We start from the raw sequence: 25,672 nt of genomic DNA on the forward strand, positions 1-25,672 counted from the left end.
CACTGCAATGATTTGTCTCTGTGATACAGCACCAAGCGGTTCTCAAACTCATGACAAAGTGAGGGAAAAAAAGTTCTGTCTCCCAAACACTTTACTCTCCTCTAACCCTGCTGTATAGGCAGGGAGCAAAAAAGAGCGCGGGAGCGTACAGAGAGAAGTTATCGGTTGGGTTTCCCATCATTCCCTTCCTAACCTGAATGAGAATAAACTCTCTCCTGTAATCATTCACTGCCCCCCCCCCCCAACTCGTGTTTTCCGCATTTACGATGGTACCGGGAACGGCGGGCAGGCGGGAGCATGTGAAGAATGAGCGTATGCTTCCTCCGACAGCCCCTGGGCACTGGGTCGTTCGGCAGCGTCCAAACCCCATTAGCAGGAGCGGAGCTATGTCAAGCAGGGCCGAAGTCGATAAGCAGGCCCCATAACAGTAGCCTATCAGCTCCACTCCACTCCACTCTGCACCGTGCACCAGCACACAAACACACAGACTCGTCAAGGGCTCCCTGAGGAGACTAAGGAAGGAGAGAGAGAGAGAGAGAGAGAGAGAGAGAGAGAGAGAGAGAGAGAGAGAGAGAGAGAGAGAGAGAGAGAGAGAGAGAGAGAGAGAGAGAGAGAGAGAGAGAGAGAGAGAGAGGGGGAGAATTGAAAGAAAGAAGGTAGCAGAATGAATGGTGGAGAAAAGGAAAGGCAAGGTGTGAATGTATGGCCAGGGGCAAATGAGGAGAGAGAGATATAATACAGTAGCAAGACAGTGAGAATACAGGAGACTGCTATTGATTAACCATATTATCTTTACAAAGGATGTTGTTCACATACATTATATATACAAACGTATGTGGACACCCCGTCAAATCAGTGGATTCTGCTATTTCAGCCACACCCGTTGCTGACAAGTGTATAAAATCGAGCACACAACAGCCATGCAATCTCAAAAGACAAACATTGGCAGTAGAATGACCTTAATGAAGCGCTCAGTGACTTTTAGCGTTGCACCATCATAAGATCCCACCTTTCCAACAAGTCAGTCAATTTCTGCCCTGCTAGAGCTGCTCTGGTCAACTGTAAGTGCTGTTATTGTGAAGTGGAAATGTCTAGCAGCAACAACGGCTCAACCGTGAAGTGATAGGCCACACAAGCTCACAGAATGGGACCGCTGAGTGGTGAACTGGGTAGCGCGTAAAATCGCTTGTCCTCGGTTGCAACACTCATTTCCAAATTGCCTCTGAAAGCAATGTCAGCACAAGAACTGTTCATCGGGAGCTTCATGAAATGGGTTTCCATGGTCGAGCAGCCGCACACAAGCCTAAGATCACTGTACGCAATGCCAAGCGTCGGCTGGAGGGGTGTAAAACTCGCCACCGTTGGACTCTGGAGCAGTGAAAATGCATTCTCTGGAGTGATGACTCACGCTTCACCATCTGGCAGTCCGACTGACAAATCTGGGTTTAGCAGATGCCAGGAGACACTACTTGCCCCAATGAAATCTTAAGATCACAGCATTCAATGACATTCTAGACAATTCTGTATTGCCAACATTGTGGCAACAGTTTGGGGAAGGCCCTTTTGTGTTTCAGCATGACAATGCCACGAGCATAAAGTGAGGTCCATATAGAAATGGTTTGTCAAGATCAGTGTGGAAGAACTTGACTGGCATGCACAGAGCCTTGACCTCAATCCAATTGATCACCTTTGGGATTGACTGTGTCATGCAGGTGATAGAGGACCCAAAAGCGACTTAACAGAAACAGAGTTTATTCAAGTCCAAACAGGGAATAACAGAAATCCTCTAGTCTGTAGAGGGGAATGACAAGAGAAGCGGCCACAGACTGCAGGTCGCTTCGGGTAGGCGCAGGCCGTAGTAGACAGAGACACCTGCTCACACGCAGCATCTGATGAAGGCAAAAACACGACAGGACAGGGCGAAACACAATCACAGCATGGTGAATACAAAACAAGGAACCGACGGGACAGGAACGGAACACAAAGGAATAAATAGGGACTCTAATCAGGGGAAAGGATCGGGAACAGGTGTGGGAAGACTAAATGATGATTAGGGGAATAGGAACAGCTGGGAGCAGGAACGGAACGATAGAGAGAAGAGAGAGCGAGAGAGTGAGAGGGGAGGGGAGAGAGAGGGATAGAAGGAGGGAAAGAACCAAATAAGACCAGCAGAGGGAAACGAATAGAATGGGGAGCACAGGGACAAGACATGATAATAAATGACAAACATGACAGTACCCCCCACTCACCGAGCGCCTCCTGGCGCACTCGAGGAGGAATCCTGGCGGCAACGGAGGAAATCATCGATGAGTGAACGGTCCAGCACGTCCCGAGACGGAACCCAACTCCTCTCCTCAGGACCGTAACCCTCCCAATCCACTAAGTATTGGTGACCCCGTCCCCGAGAACGCATGTCCATGATCTTATGTACCTTGTAAATAGGTGCGCTCGACAAGGACGGGAGGGGGAGGGAAGACGAACGGGGTGCGAAGAAAGGGCTTAACACAGGAGACATGGAAGACAGGATGGACGCGACGAAGATGTCGCGGAAGAAGCAGTCGCACAGCGACAGGATTGACGACCTGGGAGACACGGAACGGACCAATGAACCGCGGGAGTCAACTTACGAGAAGCTGTCGTAAGAGGAAGGTTGCGAGTGGAAAGCCACACTCTCTGGCCGCAACAATACCTTGGACTCTTAATCCTGCGTTTATTGGCGGCTCTCACCGTCTGTGCCCTGTAACGGCAAAGTGCAGACCTCACCCTCCTCCAGGTGCGCTCACAACGTTGGACAAACGCTTGAGCGGAGGGAACGCTGGACTCGGCAAGCTGGGATGAGAACAGAGGAGGCTGGTAACCCAGACTACTCTGAAACGGAGATAACCCGGTAGCAGACGAAGGAAGCGAATTGTGAGCGTATTCTGCCCAGGGGAGCTGTTCTGCCCAAGACGCAGGGTTTCTGAAAGAAAGGCTGCGTAGTATGCGACCAATCGTCTGATTGGCCCTCTCTGCTTGACCGTTAGACTGGGGATGAAACCCGGAAGAGAGACTGACGGACGCACCAATCAAACGACAGAACTCCCTCCAAAACTGTGACGTGAATTGCGGGCCTCTGTCTGAAACGGCGTCTAACGGGAGGCCATGAATTCTGAATACATTCTCAATAATGATTTGTGCCGTCTCCTTAGCGGAAGGAAGTTTAGCGAGGGGAATGAAATGTGCCGCCTTAGAGAACCTATCGACAACCGTCAGAATCACAGTCTTCCCCGCAGACAAAGGCAGACCGGTAATGAAGTCTAAGGCAATGTGAGACCATGGTCGAGAAGGAATGGGGAGCGGTCTGAGACGACCGGCAGGAGGAGAGTTACCCGACTTAGTCTGCGCGCAGTCCGAACAAGCAGCCACGAAACGGCGCGTGTCACGCTCCTGAGTCGGCCACCAAAAGCGCTGGCGAATAGACGCAAGAGTGCCTCGAACACCGGGATGACCAGCTAACTTGGCAGAGTGAGCCCACTGAAGAACAGCCAGACGAGTGGAAACAGGAACGAAAAGGAGGTTACTAGGACAAGCGCGCGCGACGCAGTGTGCGTGAGTGCTTGCTTAACCTGTCTTTCAATTCCCCAGACTGTTAACCCGACAACACGCCCATAAGGAAGAATCCCTCGGGATCAGTAGAAGCCACAGAAGAACTAAACAGACGGGATAAGGCATCAGGCTTGGTGTTCTTGCTACCCGGACGGTAAGAAATCACAAACTCGAAACGAGCGAAAAACAACGCCCAACGAGCTTGACGGGCATTAAGTCGTTTGGCAGAACGGATGTACTCAAGGTTCTTATGGTCTGTCCAAACGACAAAAGGAACGGTCGCCCCCTCCAACCACTGTCGCCATTCGCCTAGGGCTAAGCGGATGGCGAGCAGTTCACGGTTACCCACATCATAGTTGCGCTCAGATGGCGACAGGCGATGAGAAAAATAAGCGCAAGGATGAACCTTATCGTCAGACTGGAAGCGCTGGGATAGAATGGCTCCCACGCCTACCTCTGAAGCGTCAACCTCGACAATGAATTGTCTAGTGACGTCAGGAGTAACGAGGATAGGAGCGGACGTAAAACGTTCTTTTAGAAGATCAAAAGCTCCCTGGGCGGAACCGGACCACTTAAAACACGTCTTGACAGAAGTAAGAGCTGTGAGAGGGGCAGCAACTTGACCGAAATTACGAATGAAACGCCGATAGAAATTAGCGAAACCTAAAAAGCGCTGCAACTCGACACGTGACCTTGGAACGGGCCAATCACTGACAGCTTGGACCTTAGCGGAATCCATCTGAATGCCTTCAGCGGAAATAACGGAACCGAGAAAAGTAACGGAGGAGACATGAAAAGAGCACTTCTCAGCCTTTACGTAGAGACAATTCTCTAAAAGGCGCTGTAGAACACGTCGAACGTGCTGAACATGAATCTCGAGTGACGGAGAAAAAATCAGGATATCGTCAAGATAGACAAAAACAAAAATGTTCAGCATGTCTCTCAGAACATCATTAACTAATGCCTGAAAAACAGCTGGCGCATTGGCGAGACCGAACGGCAGAACCCGGTACTCAAAATGCCCTAACGGAGTGTTAAACGCCGTTTTCCACTCGTCCCCCTCTCTGATGCGCACGAGATGGTAAGCGTTACGAAGGTCCAACTTAGTAAAGCACCTGGCTCCCTGCAGAATCTCGAAGGCTGATGACATAAGGGGAAGCGGATAACGATTCTTAACCGTTATGTCATTCAGCCCTCGATAATCCACGCAGGGGCGCAGAGTACCGTCCTTCTTCTTAACAAAAAGAACCCCGCCCCGGCCGGAGAAGAAGAAGGCACTATGGTACCGGCGTCAAGAGACACAGACAAATAATCCTCGAGAGCCTTACGTTCGGGAGCCGACAGAGAGTATAGTCTACCTCGAGGAGGAGTGGTCCCCGGAAGGAGATCAATACTACAATCATACGACCGGTGAGGAGGAAGGGAGTTGACTCGGGACCGACTGAAGACCGTGCGCAGATCATGATATTCCTCCGGCACTCCTGTCAAATCGCCAGGTTCCTCCTGAGAAGTAGGGACAGAAGAAACGGGAGGGATGGCAGACATTAAACACTTCACATGACAAGAAACGTTCCAGGATAGGATAGAATTACTAGACCAATTAATAGAAGGATTATGACATACTAGCCAGGGATGACCCAAAACAACAGGTGTAAACGGTGAACGGAAAATCAAAAAGAAATAGTCTCACTGTGGTTACCAGATACTGTGAGAGTTAAAGGTAGTGTCTCAAATTTGATACTGGGAAGATGACTACCATCTAAGGCAAACATGGGCGTAGGCCTGTCTAACGGTCTGAAAGGAATGTTATGTTTCCGAACCCATGCTTCGTCCATGAAACAACCCTCAGCCCCAGAGTCAATCAAGGCACTGCATGTAGCACCGAACCGGTCCAGCGTAGATGGACCGACATAGTAGTACAAGATCTAGATGAAGGGACCTGAGTAGTAGCGCTCACCAGTAGCCCTCCGCTTACTGATGGGCTCTGGCCTCCTACTGGACATGAATTAACAAAATGTCCAGCAACTCCGCAATAGAGGCACAGGCGGTTGGTGATCCTCCGTTCCCTCTCCTTAGTCGAGATGCGAATCCCTCCCAGCTGCATGGGCTCAGTCTCAAAGCCAGAGGAGGGAGATGGTTGCGATGCGGAGCAGGGAAACACCGTTGATGCGAGCTCTCTTCCACGAGCCCGGTGACGAAGATCTACCCGTCGTTCTATGCGGATGGCGAGAGCAATCAAAGAGTCCACATCTGATGGAACCTCCCGGGAGAGAATCTCATCCTTAACCACTGCGTGGAGTCCCTCCAGAAAACGAGCGAGCAGCGCCGGCTCGTTCCACTCACTAGAGGCAGCAAGAGTGCGAAACTCAATAGAATAATCCGTTATGGACCGTTCACCTTGGCATAAGGAAGCCAGGGCCCTAGAAGCCTCCCTACCAAAAACTGAACGGTCAAAAACCCGAATCATCTCCTCTTTAAAGTTCTGGAACTTGTTAGAGGAATCAGCCCTTGCCTCCCAGATAGCTGTGCCCCATTCTCGAGCCCGGCCAGTAAGGAGTGAAATGACGTAAGCAACCCGAGCTCTCTCTCTAGAGTATGTGTTGGGTTGGAGAGAGAACACAATCTCACACTGCGTGAGAAAGGAGCGGCACTCAGTGGGCTGCCCGGAGTAGCAAGGTGGGTTATTAACCCTAGGTTCTGGAGGCTCGGCAGGCCAGGAAGTAACAGGTGGCACGAGACGTAGACTCTGGAACTGTCCAGAAAGGTCGGAAACCTGAGCGGCCAGGTTCTCCACGGCATGGCGAGCAGCAGACAATTCCTGCTCGTGTCTGCCGAGCATGGCTCCTTGGATCTCGACGGCAGTGTAACGAGCGTCTGAAGTCGCTGGGTCCATTCCTTGGTCGGTTCCTTCTGTCATGCAGGTGATAGAGGACCCAAAAGCGACTTAACAGAAACAGAGTTTATTCAAGTCCAAACAGGGAATAACAGAAATCCTCTAGTCTGTAGAGGGGAATGACAAGAGAAGCGGCCACAGACTGCAGGTCGCTTCGGGTAGGCGCAGGCCGTAGTAGACAGAGACACCTGCTCACACGCAGCATCTGATGAAGGCAAAAACACGACAGGACAGGGCGAAACACAATCACAGCATGGTGAATACAAAACAAGGAACCGACGGGACAGGAACGGAACACAAAGGAATAAATAGGGACTCTAATCAGGGGAAAGGATCGGGAACAGGTGTGGGAAGACTAAATGATGATTAGGGGAATAGGAACAGCTGGGAGCAGGAACGGAACGATAGAGAGAAGAGAGAGCGAGAGAGTGAGAGGGGGAGGGGGAGAGAGAGGGATAGAAGGAGGGAAAGAACCAAATAAGACCAGCAGAGGGAAACGAATAGAATGGGGAGCACAGGGACAAGACATGATAATAAATGACAAACATGACAGACTGCAAGCCGTAATCATCCAACATCAGTGCCCGACCTCACCAATGCTCTTGTGGCTGAATGGAAGCATGTCCCCGCTGCAATGTGCCAACATCTTGTGGAAAGCCTTCCCAGAAGAGTGGAGGCTGTTATAGCAGGAAAAGGAGGACCAACTCCATATTAATGCCCATGATTTTGGAATGAGATGTTTGATGAGCTGTTGTCCACTTTTGGTCATGTAGTGTCTTACAAATGACCGCTTTCCAGTACTGTTTTGGTCTAATTCTCAGCTCCATTCCCTGTTATGTTGACCTGGTTCTGAACATCTAATCCAGCTCCAGGCATTAGTACCCATCCATAGTGCTACCATATGTCTGACCCAGGTCTGATCCAAGTCTGATCCTATTGACCCACAGAAATCACCAAAATCCAGGAGTCCCTACTGTTTCTGGGTTAAAGGGGTCCTGGAACACAGGGGTTCCACATTCCCACCAGATGTTCCAAACAGGGTCCTTGACCCTTTGACTCTCCAACTGCAAGTGATTGACTGCTCACTAACTCACAGGGGGCGTCCCAGAATCTTAGAACTACACACTAATGAGACTTTATAGACAGCCTGATTAGAAAAATAGTCTTCTTCTCTGAGGCAGCCCTTTGAAAGGTTAAGAGTGGGTACATGTTTACTGGCGTAGTACTTTATAAACACGGTGATGAGCACACAAATATAGTAGTTGGGGGGGGGGAGACTAACTCGAGAGGACAAGTTTAGGATACATTTTCTATTAAGTGCTCCAAATAATGTACAGTTCAGTTTAAAGTTGAATTAGTATTCTGTACAGGATACACATGGTATACACCGTCCAACAAAATGCTTACTTGCAGGTTCCTTCTTGACAATGAAACAATAAGAAATGATAAAAGATAAGAATATGACCATAAAGTAAATGGCTCAGTAGAATAGAAAAATCATTTTAGCATAAGTATAATACTGGAAGCACAATTTAGTACAATACTCACAGATGTATCAGGGAAGAGGGGATTTAGGGGCAAATGTTTTAATTGTGCGGTATTAGCAATAGTAAATAACAGTCTGGTAGCAGCAGAGGTCTCGTGCCCATAGGGGTACAGGGTCACGTGCCCCCTTAGATTTGTCCTTTAAACATATACATACTGTACATATAGTGTGTGTGTGTGTGGGGGGGGGTCTTCATTTTTTTTCTCTGTAAAAGTAGTAGACACTTAGCAATTTTAGGAAGTTGGCATTAGCTAGCCCTGATAGGTTCCCAACCTCATAACTACAGTGGGGAGAACAAGTATTTGATACACAAATGATCATGAGGACGGTGAGGGATCAGCCCAGAACTACACGGCAGGACCTGGTCAATGACCTGAAGAGAGCTGGGACCACAGTCTCAAATAAAACCATTAGTAACACTACGCCGTCATGGATTAAAATCCTGCAGCGCACACAAGGTTCCCCTGCTCAGGCCAGCGCATGTCCAGGCCCGTCTGAAGTTTGCCAATGACCATCTGGATGATCCAGAGGAGGAATGGGAGAAGGTCATGTGGTCTGATGAGACAAAAATAGAGCTTTCTAGTCTAGACACCACTCGCCGTGTTTGGAGGAAGAAGAAGGATGAGTACAACCCCAAGAACACCATCCCAACCGTGAAGCATGGAGGTGGAAACATCATTCTTTGGGGATGCTTTTCTGCAAAGGGGACAGGACGACTGCACCGTATTGAAGGGAGGATGGATGGGGCCATGTATCGCGAGATCTTGGCCAACAACCTCCTTCCTTCAGTAAGAGCATTGAAGATGGCTGGGTCTTCCAGCATGACAACAACCCAAAACACATAGCCAGGGCAACTAAGGAGTGGCTCCGTCAAGTTCCCGGAGTGGCTTAGCCAGTCTCCAGACCCGAACCCAAAAGAAAATCTTTGGAGGGACTGAAAGTCTGTATTGCCCAGCGACAGCCCCAAAACCTGAAGGATCTGGAGAAGGTCTGTATGGAGGAGTGGGCCAAAATCCCTCCTGCAGTGTGTGTAAACTGGTCAAGAACTACAGGAAATGTATGATCTCTGTAATTGCAAACAAAGGTTTCTGTACCAAATATTAGGTTCTGCTTTTCTGATGTATCAAATACTTATGTCATGCAATAAAATGCAAATTAATTACTTAAAAATCATACAATGTGATTTTCTGGATTTTTGTTTTAGATTCCGCCTCTCACAGTTGAAGTGTACCTATGATAAAAATTGCAGACCTCTACATGCTTTGTAAGTAGGAAAACCTGCAAAATTGGCAGTGTATCAAATACTTGTCCTCCCCACTGTAGCTACCAGGAAGCCATTTCTGGCTATCAATCAAGTTTTAGAAAATACTTTAGAAAAGCAAGCAATAACTAATGTAATAACTAATTTACTCAATAAAACATTCCTTTCAAACTTTTATCCAGATTTTAGCAGCGATTCAGAGAAGCATAATTAGTTTATTTTAAAAACAAGAACCACCAGTCAGGAAGATACAGACAAGGGAGATATGTTTAAGCATAATGATTATGGTTCTAGAGTGTTGGAAAAGGCAGTTTCAGGCTTTTGAAAAAGAAAAAAATCTCCAATTATCTTCATGTACGTTGTGTACGTTGTGCATGAAACCCCTGGGAAGAAGCAGTTGTGATGGGTTTGTAGCATGAATGTATGTGTGTGTTTTATGTACTTTATGTGTGTTTAATGTACTATTATTTGTCTTTTTACTACGTTTATATCTTGCAATAGAGAAATCTAACACATTTCTACTTGTTTCTTCAACCAATCAAGAGCTGTTACACTCAATAATTCACTATGTAGTTGGCTGACTACATGAAAAAGTAGCAATATCATACAGCAGGCATAATAAACTAGATTCAGCCGCGGGCCGATTCTTTTCTTGAGCTGATGTTCAGGTGGGCCAGAACATTTGTAGACTGCAAATTGACCGAAAGAACCTTGCTCGTATACAATCACATACACGGAGTGTACAAAACGTTAGGAACACCTGCTCTTTCCATGACAGACTGACCAGGTGAAAGCTATGACCCCTTATTGATGTCACCTGTTATATCCATTTCAAATCAGTGTAGATGAAGGGGAGAAGATAGGATAAAGACAGAATTTTAAGTCTTGAGAAATGGATTGTGTTTGTGTGCCATTCAGACGGTTTTGGGTAAGACAAAATATTTAAGTGCCTTTGAACGGGGTATGGTAGTAGGTAGACAGGTGCACCATTTGAGTGTCAAGAACTGCAATGCTGCTGTTTTCTTTTGCGCTCAAAAGTTTCTCGTGTGTCTCAAGGTCCACCACCCAAAGGACATTCAGCCAACTTAATATCTGTGGGAAGCATTGGAGTCAACATGGTCCAGCATCCCTGTGGAACACCATGTCCCGACAAATATTAGGAAGGTGTTCATATCTCTATGATGCGTAGGAATACTTTGAAACAGAATTCCAAAATTAAAAATCACTCATAGCTTTTTTGCTGGTGTTTTGCAGTCTGTCAAACATTAATAATTATAATTATTAATAATAATGATAAATTTTTGCACAGAAAACTTGGGGGACCGGATAAAATCACCCAGAGATATATTATAGGTAATGAATGTTTAAGGGAATATGCCAGACTTTGAGGCGCAGCAGAATGATCAGTGCACCTGAAACCCAGAAGTTAAGGGTACAAGGAGAGACCCAGATGCAGATGGCATGAGTCTTTGATATTTATTATAATCCAAGGAGTAGGCAAGAGAATGGTTGTGGACAGGCAAACTAGCAAAATCAGGTCAGAGTCCAGAAGGTGCAGAGTGGCAGGCAGGCTCGAGGTCAGGGCAAGCAGAATGATCAGGCAGGCGGGTTCAAAGTCAAGACAGGCAAGGGTCACAACCGGGAGGACTAGCAAAAGCAGGAGACCGGGAAAACCACACTGGTTGACTTGACAAACACACAAGCAGAGAGTACCAGAATAAGTACCCAGGGACTAATGAGGAAAACAGGTGACACCTGGAGATGGCTGGAGACAATCACAAAGACAGGTAAAGCAGATCAGGGTGTGACAGAAGTTGTCAGTTAAAATCTCTGGAGGCTTCTTTTTTTAGCTGAACAGTAATAACATGAAGTTGCACATTTAAAAACATGTGAAGTGTTTAATTTTCCAAAAACATGTGAAATGTCACATGCTAAGTGTTCCAAAAACCCGTTTTGCACATGTGAAATCAAGTGATTTTCCACAAATTGTGCTTCAACATGTGATAACATGAAACTACACTGTTAGCCATTGCTGTTAATTTTGTGGTACTTTATATAGTCATTTTACCGTACATTTACACAGTAATAGGAGTAACAGTAACTGTATTAGTAACAGTAACTGTATTAGTGTTTTTCTACATATTTACTGTCAGTCGCATTGCGCTTGGGTACCTTTTGGCCCATCCTGCAAATGAACTTGCTATGCCTCACTTGCAATTGTATTTAACCTTATAAGATACCTTGAAAAAAAAAAGTCCTGTCATTTTATTGAAAGTTATCGGATACTGAGTTGCTGTGAAAATAGTGGAAATAACTTAATGTGTTTCTACAGCGGAACTGTATTTTGTCAGTGACTATAAAACAAAATGTATTCAGGAAGTACACAGAAAATAAAGAGTCAAAATAATTCTGCACTATGCTAAAATTTGCCCAGGATGAAGTCAATAACTGTGCGATTATCTGACAACACCAGCTGAAAAGTAGCAGTGCTCAGGGACTCTGACATTGACATTTAGGCCTAGATTCAATTGGGCAGCAGTGTAGCCTGGTGGTTAGAGCGTTGGATGAGCTAACCGGAAGGTTGCGAGTTCAAACCCCCGAGCTGACAAGGTACAGATCTGTCGTTCTGCCCCTGAACAGGCCTGGACCTTCTCCAGACGAGCCACCATTGAGCTCACCCATAACTGGGTCTCTGAGAGTGACGATAGCCAGTCTTACCACAACCCACTGCTCCCAGGCCGTCATTGAAAATAAGAATGTGTTCTTAACTGACTTGCCTGGTTAAATAAAGGTCAAATTTAAATGTAAAAAATCAGATTAAGGATAAACATGTGTTTTGGCATTGTCGGGGGTGTACATGTGTTAGAGGTGTTACTGCGTTATAGCTGTGAAATGATTCAAATAAAATAATGAGGGATTTCTATCAGCCTTATTAAGGTGTAGATTACATATCACATTCCAGTGATCCAACTTGTAAACAAGCCTGCATGGGATTTCTCTTAACGCAGCTCTGGCTGCCAATAGAAATTTCCGCTTCAGAGTTAATGCTGTGAGACATTTGTGGATTTGAAAGCTCTAACACAACCGCCATGCCAGTGTCCACTAGCTTGGATCTGATCAAATCAAGCATTAAGTATGCATAAATGCTCTCGGGATTTTTACCTTACAACCTTTCGTTCCGGAGTACATTAATGTCTCAACATTGCACCAGATGGTTATTTGTTAGCAAAAACATGCAAAAATTAGCGACACCTCCCTAGTATTGAGTAGTACCCCTTTTTGCCCTCAGAACAGCTTCAGTGTCGAGGCAAGGATTCTACAAGCTGCCGAAAGCATTCCACAGGGATACTGGGCCATGTTGACTCCAATGCTTCCCACAGTTGGGTCAAGTTGGCTGTATGTCTTTTGGGTGGTGGACCATTCTTGATACATACAGGAAACTGTTGAGCGTGAAAAACCTAGCAGAGTTGCAGCTCTTGACACACTCAAACCAGTGCACCTGGCACCTGCTACTATACCCCGTTCACAGACAAACTCTTTTGTCTTTCTCATTCACCCTAAGAGTGACACACACACAATTCATGTCTCAATTGTCTCAAAGCTTAAAACTACGTCTTTAACTTGTCTACTCCCCTTCATCTACTGTGATTGAAGTAGATTTAACAGGTGACATAAATAATGGATCATAGCTTTCACCTGGTCAGTCTATGTCATGGAAAGAACATGTTTTGTACACACTCACAAAAAAAAGAGTACGGTTAACGTACATTGTGGTACAAAACAGTCAAAGGTATCTTCAGAGGTACACGTAGGACCTCACATGGTACTGGTCGGTACCTTTTAGGGTACATGTGCAGATGATCTAGTATATAATGGTACATTTTTCTAGCCAATACATTACATATAGAGCTGCGTTCGTAACCATGTGGTAGGTAAGAATTTACCTGTTGTGAAGTTGTAAATACCAGTTGGATGCATTCAGGTGCTTTGAAATCATTGGGAAATTGAATAATTGCCAACAAGCTGCATCAACCATACACCAAAAGTGAAGCTATCATACTTGTTAACAAATTATAAAGTTAAAAACACATTACTAGAATGCTTTTTTGTAAAATAATGTTTTGTTGTTACATTTAACTGCCGAAAATGCTGTTTTCAAGGTAATTCCCTTCGTAGGTAATGTCAGAGGTCAACATGTGGTAGAAGTCGGTATTCAGGGAAGATAGACGATACAGTTGGAGAACTTGTGATAATTGAGAACTGTACTGTTTAAAGGTTACTGTGCATTTTCCAGTAGCTTAATGGCATCTGGTACACAGGAAGTTCATGTTTAAATTTCAGTAACTTACTGTCAATTAGTTACAAGTGTGTAGCGGTATTGTTAGAGAGGGGTAAAGAGGGGTAAGATTTTGTTCGGGCACCGGGCAGGTATTAACCCTGCCGAAAAGAGTTAGAGAGAGTACCACTACCAGACACACACACACACACACACACACACACACACACACACACACACACACACACACACACACACACACACACACACACACACACACACACACACACACACACACACACACACACACACACACACACACACACACACACACACACACACACACACACACACACACACACACACACACACACACACCAGCAGAAGAGACTGCCTAGATAGAGTGTTGCCTGTTTGCCAGATAGCCAGTGGAGAGAAAAGATAAGACACATCACAGGACAGGTGTAAACCCACCAATAATACCTCATACAATAATAATAATGTCAGAGTAAATTAAATGGCAACTAAATAGAAGCAATTTACAAAAAGAAATAACTTTCAACATTTTAGAAGATTTGTAATCATCTGTATTATTACAAAGGCCTTAAAATGTTCAAAATCTTCTCGGCCACGTCATTAGTACCACACCACCTCGATACAATTCAAATAACAATACACCACAAACTTCCGAGCAACCTCCCTTTTAACTACAATGTACTTCTGGCAGGTCAGTCAGTGAGTGAGAGATAGATATTTTAGCTGTTGACTTCAGGCTTGCAGTTGCACTATCTGTCCGTCTGACGGTTTGCCGTCAAAGCTTCGCAACAATGTTGCTACTAATCCATGCAATCAATAACCGGTGCAGTGCCAAAAGATAACAACCACGAACTAGAGCGGTACACTGATGATCTAATTAAACACTTTACAACTAAGCACGCTGAAACTCAACAAGACTTCTGCAGCATTGCAAGCACAATCAAACTGCCGTGCCAACCGAGAGCTATCTCCCAGAGAGCCGGAAGAGCTATCTTTATCTCCTCCTTTCTGACTGCTGATGCGCTCTTAAAGTGGCCATGCACGGTGAAGGCCCCATGCAGGATTTCACCACAAGTGTGTAATTGTAAACTTCACAGTAATTTACTGTAGCTAATCCGTCGCACTCACTGACCTGATGGTCTGGTTGGAAAGTGAGCATAAAAATTACATGGTGACTTGCCTTAAATGAAATATCATTCGGTTCTTTGGTATCACATGAACTTATGTTGCCTTTAACAAGCCTTTAACACCTCTACGCTGACGACACCATTCTGTATACATTTGGCCCTTCTTTGGACACTGTGTTAACAAACCTCCAGAAGAGTTTCAATGCCATACAACACTCCATCCATGGCCTCTAACTGCTCTTAAATTCTAGTCAAACTAAATGCATGCTCTTCAACCGATCGCTGCCTGCACCCGCCCGCCCATCAAGCATCACTACTCTGGACGGTTCTGACTTAGAATATGTGGACAACTACAAATACCTAGGTGTCTGGTTAGACTCTGGTAAACTCTCCTTCCAGACTCACATTAAGCATCTCCAATCCAAAATTAAATCTAGAATCGGCTTCCTATTTCGCACCAAAGCATCATTCACTCATCCTGCCAAACATACCCTCGTAAAACTGACTATCCTACCGATCCTTGACTTTGGTGATGTCATTTACAAAATAGCCTCCAACACTCTACTCAGCAAAGTGGATGAAGTCTATCACAGTGCCATCCGTTTTGTCACCAAAGCCCCATATACTACCCACAACTGCGACCTGTATGCTCTCGTTTCTTGGCCCTCACTTCATATTCGTCGCCAAACCCACTGGCTCCAGGTCATTTACAAGTCTTTGCTAGGTAAAGTCCCGCCTTTTCTAAGCTCACTGGTCACCATAGCAGCACACATCCGTAGCAAGCGCTCCAGGAGCTTTATTTCACTGGTCATCCCCAAAGCCAACTCGTCAACGCCTTTCCTTCCAGTTCTCTGCTGCCAATGACTGGAACGATTTGCAAAAATCACTGAAGCTGAAGTCTTATATCTCCCTCACTAGCTTTAAGCATCAGCTGTCAGAGCAGCTTACCAATCATTGCACCTGTACACAGCCCATCTGCAAATAGCCCACCCAACTACCCCATCACCATATTGTTATTTATTTTTTGCTCCTTTGCACCCAAATATCTCAACTTGCACATTCATCTTCTGCACAGCTATCACTCCAGTGTTTAATTGCTAAATTGTAATTATTTTGCCACTATGGCATATTGATTGACTTATCTCCCTCATCTTACTACATTTGCACCCACTGTATTTCGATGTTTCTATTGCGTCATTGAATGTACGTTTGTTTATCACATGTTGTTTGTGTCGCACGGCTTTGCTTTATCTTGGCCAGGTCGCAGTTGTAAATGAGAACTTGTTCTCAACTGGCTTACAATGGTTCAATAAAGGTGAAATAAAAAATATATATCCCAAAAAAACAGTGACCTTAATTGATCAATCTTGTACATGAGAGGAGGAAAAACCTAGAGTATGTTGGACATTACACCTCCAGCACTTCACTGGATTTTTGTCCTGGTTGGAATCCAATAAAATGTTGCATTACCGCCACCAGCTAGAATGGAGTATAACTCCCTTACACTTTGTTGAAGAAAAGGAAAATAAATCAACAAACAACCGACACACATTAAAAACCCACCTCCCCACTCCTCTATTTAAACCTATAGTTCTACATCAGGTCAACAATTAACATGTCGCTTCTATCCCCAATACTACACATTCCTTTGTCTCCTGCCCTTCTGCACACTTCTCGAACCTAGGAACCTCTCTCCTACACATTGCCGCCACATGCCCATTTGGCACATAAGCTCATATGGGATAACTGAAATATCCTAAAATCACTTTGTCGGGCAGACTCAACATCAAAACTCAAAAGAACAGACAATGACTCTTCTGTTTCACCACTCACGCTATCCTGTCTGCGTTGCACAAGCATCACAAACACCGAGAATCACTCCTTTCAATGGCACTCTTTTCTTGAGAGCAAAACTAGTCACATCTCTTGTCCTAATTCGTTTGCCACGAAGCGCTTGCTTCACTCACTTCCATTTCTCCTCCAGACCTTGATCCGGCATACCACTCACTCTGCTTAGACTTTCTACCATTCTGCTTCCACAAACCTTCTTATTTTCCTAGATTTTTACATTTAAGTCCATTAGCAGACATTCTTTTCCAGAGAGACTTACAGGAGCAATTAAGTTTAAGTGCCTTACTCAAGTGCACATCGGCAGATTTTTCACCGAGTTGGCTAAGGAATTCAAACCAGCGACCTTTCGGTTACTGGCCTAAAGCCCTTAACTTTTAACTTCCTCCACCTCTCTTTTTCACTTCATTCCTCCTCCATATTACAAGTATGTGTCTTCTTATGATAATATTGTACTTCTTCTAACATATATCTCAAAATGTCCCTATCGAGGAACACCAATTCTTCAACAACAAAAATTACAAGTCAATCACTGGAGTTCATTCCACTGGCTCAATCAGAGATCTGTAGATGATTTGGGGTGACATTCCTTCTCGAAGGGGACCTAAAACAGCTAGCTGAAAGCCACAACTGTAATGTTTTGATAGGTTGCCATTGTTATAAATTCAGAAAAGAAATGTCCCTTTTCCAAGAGCCTGTCTTTCAAAGATAATTTGTGAAAATCCAAATAACTTCACAGTTCTTCATTGTAAAGGGTTTAAACACTGTTTTCCATGCTTGTTCAATGAACCATAAACAATTAATGAACATGCACCTGTGGAACAGCTTACAGATGGTAGAAAATTAAGGTCACAGTTATGAAATCTTAGGACACTAAAGAGGCCTTTCTACTGACTCTAAAAAACACAAAAGGAAAGATGCCCAGGGTCCCTGCTCATCTGCACGAACGTGCCTTAGCATGCTGCAAGGAGGCATGACAACTGCAGATGTGGCCTGGGCAATAAATTGCTATGTCTGTACTGTGAGACACCTAAGACAGTGCTACATGGAGACAGGATGGACAGCTGATCATCCATGCAGTAGCAGACTACATGTAAAAACTCCTGCGCAGGATTGATACATCCAAACATCACACCTGCGGGCCAGGCACAGGATGGCAACAACAACTGCCTGAGTTACACCAGGAACGTACAATCCCTCCATCAGTGCTCAGACGGTCCGCAATAGGCTTAGAGAGGCTGGACTAAGGGCTTGTAGGCCTGTTGTAAGGCAGGTCCTCAATAGGCATCACCGGCAACAACTTTGCCCATACCCACCGTCGCTGGACCAGACAGGACTGGCAAAAAGTTATCTTCACTGACGAGTCGTGGTTTTGTCTCACCAGGGGTGATGGTCGGTTTTGCGTTTATTGTCAAAGGAATGGGCAATACATTGAGGCCTGTAATCTGGAGCGGGATTGATGTGGATGGTCCGTCATGGTCTGGGGCGGTGTGTCACAGCATCATCAGACTGAGCTTGTTGTCATTGTAGGTAATCTCAACGCTGTGCATTTCAAGGAAGACATCCTCCTCCCTAATGTGGTACCCTTCCTGCAGGCTCATCCTGACATGACCCTCCAACATGACAATGCCACCAGCCATACTGCTCATTCTGTGTGTGATTTCTTGCAAGACAGGAATGTCAGTGTTCTGCCATGGCCAGCGAAGAGCCTGGATCTCAACCCCATTGAGCATGTCTGGGACCTGTTGGATCGGAGGGTGAGGGCTAGGGCCATTCCCCCCAGATATGTCTGGGAACCTGCAGGTGCCTTGGTGGAAGAGGGAGGTAACATCTCACAGCAAGAACTGGCAAATCTGCTGCAGTCCATGAGGAGGAGATACACTGCTGTACTTATTGCAAATGGTGGCCACCGGCCACCCTAGATACTTACTGTTACAGTTACTTTTGATTTTGCCCCCCCTTTTATACCATTTCTCTTAGTCACATGTCTGTGGGACCTGTTAAGTTTGTCTCAGTTATTTGAATCTTGTTATGTTCATACAAACCTTTACACATAGTATGCTGCCCTAAGCATAAAAATATATATATTTGAATAAGCCTCCATCATACATCATTAACGTACTTTACATTTATTTTAAATTATCTAAATGGAACAATATTAAATATATTTAATGTCCATTTTATTTCAGTTTGAATCCCCGAGCTGAAAAATAATTTAAGTATACAGCTTGAGCAGCAATTTAGAAGTAACACTGTTGAGAACTGTGCACCATTGGCATTTCACACTTTAGTTGTTCACATTGTGCAATTTGTAATGTGTAATTAAAAGTATAACATTATTCAGTTTGAAAATGAACATCAAAACATTTGAGTAAGCTAAATATGAAGAACAATATCATATTATAAATGAAAGCTTCAGCTGCAGAAAAGGATGCTGGGTAATATTTGCATTTTTGTGCACATGCGTTTTTGAAAGTATACTTTAAACACACACATGAACACATTTTGTGGACATTTAAGTTAATTATATTTTTTTGAACGTGTACATCATTAAGTATATTTTCTTGAGATATGAAAAATGATACCTCCAGGAACCATGTTCCTCAGCTGTGATGTATTACTTTAGATCCTTGTTGCATCGAAAAGGTATGTTTTGGAATATTTGTATTCTGTATATTTGTATTATTCCTTTCACTCTGTTATTTAAATTAGTATTGTAGAGTCACTAAAATGCTGTTGATCCATTCTCAGTTTTCTCCCATCACAGCTATTGAACTCTGTAACTGTTTTACAATCACAAATGGCCTCATGGTATCATCCCTGAGCAGTTTCATGCCTGTCCTTTAGCTCAGTTCGGAAGGACAAATGTATCTTTGATATGTTTGGGTGGTTTCATACATAATTCACAGTATAATTATTAACTTGACCATGCTTAAAGACATATTACATTCTGATTTGATATTGTTACAGATCTATCAATCATTGCCCTTTTAAGAGGCTTTCAAAAGGCTCCCTGGTATTTGAAGTTGAATCTGTGCTTGAAATTCAATACTTGACTGAGGGACCTTCGAGGTGTTGTATGGGAGACAGAGGAAGGGTTAGTCATAAAAACATTTATGTCAACCCCTATTACTTCACACAGAGTACATGCAACATATTATCTGATTTGTTAAGCCAAATTTTACTCCTGAACTAATTTACGTAGGCTTGCCTAAACAAAGGGACTGAATACTTATTCAACGACTATGTTTAAGTTATCTAATTTGTATTATTTATTTTTTACTTTGACATTACACAGTATTTTGAGTTCATTGTTGTTAACAAATGACAGTTAAATCTATTTTAATCCCACTTTTTAACACAATAAAACTGGAAGAAATACAAGTGCTATGAATACTTTTGCAAGGTACTTATAGTGTACTTGATCACTCACAAGCAAAGTGTGTTGAAGTGTAATTATAGTATATTCATAGTATACTTAAAATATACTAGAGAAAAATACATCTCGTATTTGAAGTATATTATTTAAATAGTACTATTAAGTATGAACCTGGTGACAGAGCAGAAACATTGATGCACTCTCAACCAAGAGGTCACACGTTCAAATAATTAATGTATACTCGAAATCAAGTGTCCTTGGGCACTGCTAGTTTTATGTTGGTGGTGATAATTGGACAATTATTTACTTGATTCTGGGCAGCTTTTAGCAAAGTGCAGAAATGCATTCTTGCTAATAAGCCTGTAGCGATATCTCTTTCACTCTCACAGATCTGGAAGTGTAGCTGCACATTTCCGGTTGCTAGCGACCAAGAGTTTATGAATTCAAATCCCATTTAATGATGAGTGCCAAGAGTTGTCACAGTGCACATGTTTTTTAAAGTACATTCATTGAAATCAGAATACACCAGCATACTGTCATCTTCTAGAAATAACACCAAGTTCTTGTTTATATTTCTGTTGTATATATTTAATGCATTCTTGCTTATCTCCATTGTGCAGCAGGAACTTCAGGTAGCTAGCAGCCAAGAGATTGTGAGTTCAAATCCCAAGAGAGGTTGCCTGTTAAGTAATCAGCATACTATTCTTTAACATTAACACCTGAATTTAGCTGTAAAATGCGGTAACTAGTTGTTGATTAACCATATTTTCACCGTAACTGGAACAAACCGGGAACTAAACAAAACCTGCAGGAGACAATTACTGTTTAATTGTATTTAATGTCAATTATGTCTTTCAGAGTAAAATATTCTAAATTACGTTTGACAACTGAGTTTTCAGATGCTAAAATGTCACTTGTAGTTTCACGGTATCACATGTTGAATTTTTGCATTCCCATGTTGTCACATTTATTTCACATTAATTTCACATGAGATCAAGTTCTCTTTCACATGTGTTCACATGTTGTCACATGTTGTTCACGTGTTCACATGTGAATTTCATGTTTTCTTTCTCGTACCCTGCTGTTTGTCTTTTTGACTCTCTTTCCTCTCACTTCTCTCTTTTCTTCCCCCTTCTCTCATTTTGTTCTACTTAACTGTTCCAATTCATCTCATCCACTGTGAATTCATTGTATCAGGGATGCTATGGTTTTGGTGTGTGCTGCCAAACATTATACTGTCTGAGAGTCTGAGAGTGCTGTGCCAAGTCTCCTCTCTAACTTATGTGATCTCTATCTCCACTGCCAATTTCCTCTCTATTTTAGCCTCGATCTCGTATTTATTTATTTCTCTTATATCTCAATATTTCTCATTTTCTTTCTTTCACACCCTACTCTACCCCTCTTTACATCTCCATGGCTTGTCTCTCTTCGCTACCATGCACTATCTATCCTTCTCTATCCCCCCTTTCTCTCCCATCCCCTTCTTCCTCCACCTTCTGACCTTAACTGAATCTGTCTTTTACCTTTCCCATTTTCTCCATCTCAATCCATCACCTTCCTCCAACCCCTTTATCGCCTCCTCCTCGTGCCCCTGTTCCTCTCTGTAGTAGGTGACAGCCACACCCCTCCAAAGTCTCTTTCTCATCCCCCTCTCCTTCTCTCTGTCTCTCTCTATATAGGAGTGGGTGACAGCCACCGACCTGCTTATCTCTCTGGATAGGCTCAACACTTTCGGAGACGAGTTCTTCAAGGACGCCAAGGTGCTGCGATCCTACTTCTACGCCATCTCTGATTTCTCTGTGGGAGCCAGGTAACACACGCCTGACACCTGATTGGTCCTCAAAGGCCTTTGGCTGTCGCCGTGGATACTCCCTCCGAAAACTTTGAAGAGAGACAAAACGATCGCGCCTTTCCTTCACTCTCCTCTACTTCATTCTCTGTCTCAGTCTACCGGGGATTGTGGTCACTGCTAGAACTCGACATTAGCCAAACAAAAAAAAGAGAGAAAAAAAGAGAAAGAAAGAGAGGGAGAGGGAGAGCAAGAAATAGCAAGAAAGAGAAGGAGGAAGAACATATTTGCTGTGTAGTTTTGATTTATGTTTGTTTTGTTTGCTTCTTTCTCAGGCAGACTCAACTATAAAACAACAAACCAGCGTGGCCCCTTGATAGATAATAAAACACATATGGCGAACGTCCGCTGCACATTTCCTCCCTCTCTGTATCCTGTTTACATGATAAACAGTCTCAACGCAAGCCCTGCGTGGTCCTGGACAGAAAATACATGGAAATATAGAAACATAGACACAAAATTCGCCTCTCTTCCTGTCAACTTTTCTGTTTCTGTCCCTGCTCTGCCCCTGGTCCCTAGACCTGGGTTCAAATGCTATTTGAAATCATTCCAAAACTGAAAACCCGGCCCCATATCTGCTGGTCCCTGGGCTTATTCCTCACAGTAATGAGAAGGGACAACAGGAGGAAGGCAGAACAGACAGGATGTCCATAGTCACGGCAGGATAACACGGATGTTATTAAGTAATTGAGATGAAGCCTTCACCCACTGCTTCAACAGGATCTGACACCTGTCATAAGTGGTTATGATCACAGAGAGGCGTGACAATCTGACAAATGACCCAACAATGTCACCATGACACCTGAGGGAATGGCGAGGGGCAACCTGACCACTTGTTTGGTTAGTGTAGCATACTTAGCCTAGCTCATTGGATTGGCCATAGCAGTGCTAGCACAATTCTCACACTGAATGTTATGAATGGACACAATAAGTGCCAGGGTACGTTAATGTGCTGGCTTTAATGGTCAACAAGTGGAATATAATAACTAAATATAGTAAAAAGAAATGATTCAGAACTGAGCTGTACTGAGCTTCTATTTGATCCATATCTGTGCCATATTCATTATTGTGGTTGTCAATTGTTCCTCAGCGTCTGCTAGTAGAGACATCTGATTTGGTGGTTGGGGGCACTTTTCACTTCCTGGCTCACAACTTCCTTGTCACAACAACAACAACAACAACAACAGAAACAGAAATAACTGATTCAAAGCCGTTAGCATAAAGTGTCTAGATCTGGGACAGCTGGCTAAATCTGACAGGGACAGGCGCGATGTTGAGTCCCCCCCCCCCCCCCCCCCCCCACAGAAAGACCCTCTACAGAACCAATGACAGAGGATGAGTTCCAAATGGAATCCTACTCCCTATTTCATGCATTACTTTTTACCAGGACCCATAGGGCTCTAGTCAAAAGTATTGCACTATATTATAGGGCATAGGGTCACCATTCGGAACGCAGATAAGCACTCAACAGAACCAATGACGATAAGGAGAATCAGACACTATAAAGATAGGGCCTGAGATAACAGCTATTAGCAATACATTCTTGATCATTAAATCACCTTGGATAAATCGTGTCTTCTAGTCACAGGAAATTGTATTTTCTCGACTGGTTGGAAAGGAAGGTATAGCATAAGAACGCACACACACAATCACTCACAATCACTCACACACACACACGCATGCACGCACGCACACACACACACACACACACACACACACACACACACACACACACACACACACACACACACACACACACACACACACACACACACACACACACACACACACACACACACACACACACACACACACACACACACACACACACACACACACACACACAGTGGCTGATATGTAGTTGTTTATGCTTAGGGACAGCTTGTGCAGACGAGAGTTGATCACACAGGGGAGTTGAACAGCGCAGAGCAGTAGTCACTGAAGGGGATAAAATCTCCACCTTATCCCAGGCGATGTATCTGCCTCTGAGTGAAGGTAATGGGAAGTGACAAGTCCTCACAGTGCAAAAATCTTCTCATTTTACACCTATTCTCCACAACCCTGTCCTATTCTCTATTAATTTCCCCCAGTGTGTGTGTGTGCAGGCAAGCGTGCAACAGTGCGTGCGTGTGTCCTCAGTGCATGCGCGTGCGTCCACACAAGTGTGTGTATATTATTGTGCCCACGCACCTCTCCATCTTTATCCCGCAGGTGTAAGTGTAATGGCCATGGCAGTGAGTGTGTGTTGGACGAGCAGGGGGCTCTGGTGTGTGACTGCCAGCATCACACGGCCGGGGTGGACTGCCAGAAGTGTCACCCGTTCTACCAGGACAGGCCATGGGCCAGGGCCACCGGAGACTCTGCCAACCAGTGTATGAGTGAGTACTGGAGATGTGTTAAGTCACCCTTGGGGAGGGGGGTTATAGTTAGTGAGTACCAATATAGCACGGTATACCGGAGCTTCAGTGTTTCATTATTATTTTTAAAAAATGTTTGAATGCTTCTGTACTAGACATTTTGTTACAGTCAATACTTCAGTCAAATGTGTCTCACATGATTGAGAGGATCAAGTATGCATATCAGCGCAGCCCCTTTTAATAGAGTGAAGAGCAAAGTGCCTGCTCAACTGACTCATTCATTGCTAGAGCTGTCTGGGTTGCATTGTTAGCTCCCAACTCATGTTGCACCGAAGGTAACACACTTGAATAATGCAACACAGCATGTAAGAAATGTTGAAACTGTTTATTAATGTTTGCAAACACAATATCCACACACCCATATGGCAAAACCACATGCTTTCACGTGGAAAATCACACGATTTCACACGTGACATTTCCACATGTTTAGATGATGTGGATTTTGACATGTGAAATCCTGTGAAACCCTGTGTTTTTGGAACACTTCATATGTGATGATATTTCACATGAAGTTTCACGTGATCACATAACCATTCACAAACGTTCGCATTAGATTTCACAGGTGATGCCCTGCAAACAAAAATGCATTGTCAATGACACACACACAGTGATGTGAACATCCAGTGTTTCAAATGTATGTATTTTCACACACATGACTACATTGTGTATGTTTATTTATACAGTAATTATTCAAAATGTCCATAGATGGGATTTGAACTCACAACCACTTGATTTGCAGCATTACGTGCTTCCTGCTACACCACCATATCAGTGTCAGTAGCTGATTTTACCTGTATTCCTACACTTGATCTCAGCTTTTGACCAAGGCCCGAAATATGCTAATGAGCCCCACGAGTACATTTCCCCAACCTATCAAAGTGCAGTGATGATCCTTACATTCTACAGACAATATTAGGCAGAAAAATGTCACGTTACACCGAAAAGGCACCATGTGAGAACGTGTGTGTACCTGTGAGGTGTACCTTTGACCTATTTGTGTCTAAGGTAGCAACACTGTTCCCTAACCATACCCATGTGTTTCTACATACAGTGTATATATACATACAAGCGTGAACTTGGTAGCATTACAGAAACAGTGAGGCACTCCCAGCCAAGAGGTTGCAAGTTCAAATCCTCAAAGAGTGTCAAGTGTCCTTGAGCGCTGCTCGTTTTTAAGTGGATGTTAAGTTCTTGCCCTCAAGTCTGTAGACATATCTCTTTAATGACACTCACTAAGCTTTTGGTGTAGCTACACTGCAGCATTACTTGTCTGATTGATAGCGACCAAGAGGCTATGAGTTCAAAATCCCATTTTAAAGCCCAAGAGTTGTCACAGTACAAATGATCTTCTTTTTTTACACTAAATGGAATCAGAATACAGCAGCATACTGCCATTTTATAGAAATCAAACCTTGCAAAATGTTGCATATATTGACTTATTTTTACTGCAACTTT

The 25,672-nt window shown here is 44.0% G+C and overlaps 1 protein-coding gene across 1 annotated transcript in view; it reads left to right on the forward strand.

Annotated features, from left to right (window-relative positions):
• The window catches only part of lamc3 (laminin, gamma 3), a 270,427-nt gene that overhangs the window by 80,840 nt on the left and 163,915 nt on the right, over positions 1-25,672 (forward strand). Inside the window, exons 3-4 of the mRNA XM_046317609.1 lie at positions 21,631-21,761; positions 24,012-24,178. Coding sequence (XP_046173565.1) covers positions 21,631-21,761; positions 24,012-24,178 — 298 coding nt within the window. The remainder of the gene's footprint in view (positions 1-21,630; positions 21,762-24,011; positions 24,179-25,672) is intronic.

Source organism: Oncorhynchus gorbuscha, linkage group LG20, assembly GCF_021184085.1.
Source record: "Oncorhynchus gorbuscha isolate QuinsamMale2020 ecotype Even-year linkage group LG20, OgorEven_v1.0, whole genome shotgun sequence".
Classification (NCBI taxonomy): Eukaryota; Metazoa; Chordata; class Actinopteri; order Salmoniformes; family Salmonidae; genus Oncorhynchus; species Oncorhynchus gorbuscha.